General features: G+C 33.9%; 1 protein-coding gene across 1 annotated transcript in view; it reads left to right on the forward strand.

The window, feature by feature from the left end:
- SERPINI1 (serpin peptidase inhibitor, clade I (neuroserpin), member 1) overlaps nucleotides 1-2,292 on the forward strand; it is a 112,086-nt gene that overhangs the window by 108,307 nt on the left and 1,487 nt on the right. The window contains 1 exon segment of the mRNA XM_011998232.1: nucleotides 1,178-1,319. Coding sequence (XP_011853622.1) covers nucleotides 1,178-1,319 — 142 coding nt within the window.

The following is a 2,292-nucleotide window of genomic DNA, read 5'->3' on the forward strand; positions in this document are numbered from 1 at the left end:
ATATTTATGAAGAGAGAAAAATTTTAAGGAATTGGCTCATGATTATGGAGGCTTTAGAAGCTCAAAATCTTCAGGTGGAGACCTGGAAAAAAATTGCAACCCAAAGGCAGCCTGCTAGCAGAATTCCTCCTTGCTTGGGAAGGGCCAATCTTTGTTTTATTAAAGCCTCAGCTGCTTGGATGAGGCCTACCCACATTGTGAGGGTACTCAGCTTTACTCAAAGTCTACCAATGTCAATCTCATCTAAAAACACTGTCATAGAAACATCCAGACAATGTTTGACTAAATATCTGAGCACTATGGCTCAGCCATGCTGACACATGCAGTTAATTAACCATTACACAGGGCCTTCCCTCTGTACCTGTCTGTGTCCATATTTCCTCTCCTTATAAGGACACTAGTCATATTGGATTAGGACCCCCCCTAATGACCTCATTTAAATTTAAAATTCTGTCTCCAAATATAGTCACTCTTTGAAGTACTGGGGATTATTACTTCAACATATAAATTTGTGTAGAACATAATATAGCCTATAACAGCCTTTACCTTAAAACAGGCATAAATAGGATGGGAAAAATAGTCTTCCTAATGCTAAAAATGTGTTATTTCCTGTTACCTTAGGATAAAGCATGTTTGTGAATCCTCAGATAAACCAATTAATTGTAATAATGGAAAGTAACTTTTTCATAAATTTACATTATGAATCTAGAAGTCAGCTTCATTTTTCTTTGCCAAGGATATTTACATTATCATAGTAATTAAATATTAGGTTAAAAAAACTTTTTTATTCTGGCTATATCTGAATTTTTACCTGTTTTCATTTCATGCTTTTATATTTAAAATTAAAGAGCAATGTGTGAGATATTTTAATCTTGACTTATGAAATAATTTGAAGTCACTATTTTAAAAAGTTTCCACTTTTTCTGAAAATATAAGACATACAAATGGGAAAACTACCAATAAAAATGGAAAAGAATTAGCAAGAGAATATAAAATGAGGACAAATTAAAACCACATCTTCAATGGTTATCTCATAAATGAAATCTTGTAACATTATCTCCTAGGTTTTCTTCAGTATCCCAGTCTCTTCTATCTCTAAAATCCATTTAACAAAAGGGCAAAATATTTTCCTATCTCTGAATGAAAGAAAACAATGTTTCTGATTCTCTTTTTGCAGATAACAAGGAGGTTTTTCTTTCCAAAGCAATTCACAAGTCCTTCTTAGAGGTTAATGAAGAAGGCTCAGAAGCTGCTGCTGTCTCAGGTACTGTTTGCTAAAATCTTCTCCCCTCTTCTAAAAGATTTGTATTTTTAGAGCAATCTTGGGTGGGGAGTGGGGTCTTTTTCAAAATGAAGCCAAAAAAGTCACTCTGCTTTAACTTAGAAGTCAACCAAATGCTGAACCAGCTGGAATTTTCTAAATAGAATGTGAAATGTGAACTCACTCCAGTGCCCCTTTACAGATAACTCTCATCTTCATTTTCTCTCTAATGAGAGACAGGAGGACATTGGCAGTTCTGTGAAAATAGATTTTTCTGCTGTGCTGCCCGTTTAAATATTTTAAATATTTTCCTGCTACCCATTTAAACATTTTTCTTCTTACCAAATTACTTGCTGAAGTTGATTCTTAATTTTGTCAGTAAAAAGTTCTTATTTTTTATTTTCGTGGCTACATAGCAAGTGTATATATTTATGGAGAATTTGGGATATTTTTAATATAGGCATACAATGCATAATAATCACATCAAGATAAATGGGGTATTCATCACCTCAAGCATTTATCATTTCTTTTTATTACAAACATTTCAATTATACTTGTCTAGTTATTTTTAAATGTACAACAAATTATTGTTGACTTATAATCACTTCGATGTGCTATTAAATACTAGATCTTCATTCTATTTAACTGTATTTTCATACCCACTAACTATCCCGACATACCCCCCCCATCACTGCCACTGTTAGGATAGTGTTTTCAGAAGGAAATAAGAGCACAGTAGCCTCAGGCATCAAGACAGCTTGAAACCTTACATGTAATCTGGACTTTCTTTTGACAATTAACTATACTGCAGCAAGTATATAACAATCTTACAGTGAGGATCTCAGGGGAATTTAGTAGCCCGGTCATAGGATGCCTCGTTGCATCTCTCACTGTTATATTTCCCCTTTAATCACCACCATCCTGACCACTTACTAGAAACCTGGTGACTTGCTGTGTAAAAATACCCACTTCAGACAAAAGAAATAATGATTTGAAAATATAGAGAAACTCTCTTCAGTTTTTGTTTGGGG

The sequence above is a fragment of the Mandrillus leucophaeus genome, unplaced genomic scaffold (genome assembly GCF_000951045.1).
Source record: "Mandrillus leucophaeus isolate KB7577 unplaced genomic scaffold, Mleu.le_1.0 Scaffold561, whole genome shotgun sequence".
In the NCBI taxonomy this organism is placed as follows: domain Eukaryota; kingdom Metazoa; phylum Chordata; class Mammalia; order Primates; family Cercopithecidae; genus Mandrillus; species Mandrillus leucophaeus.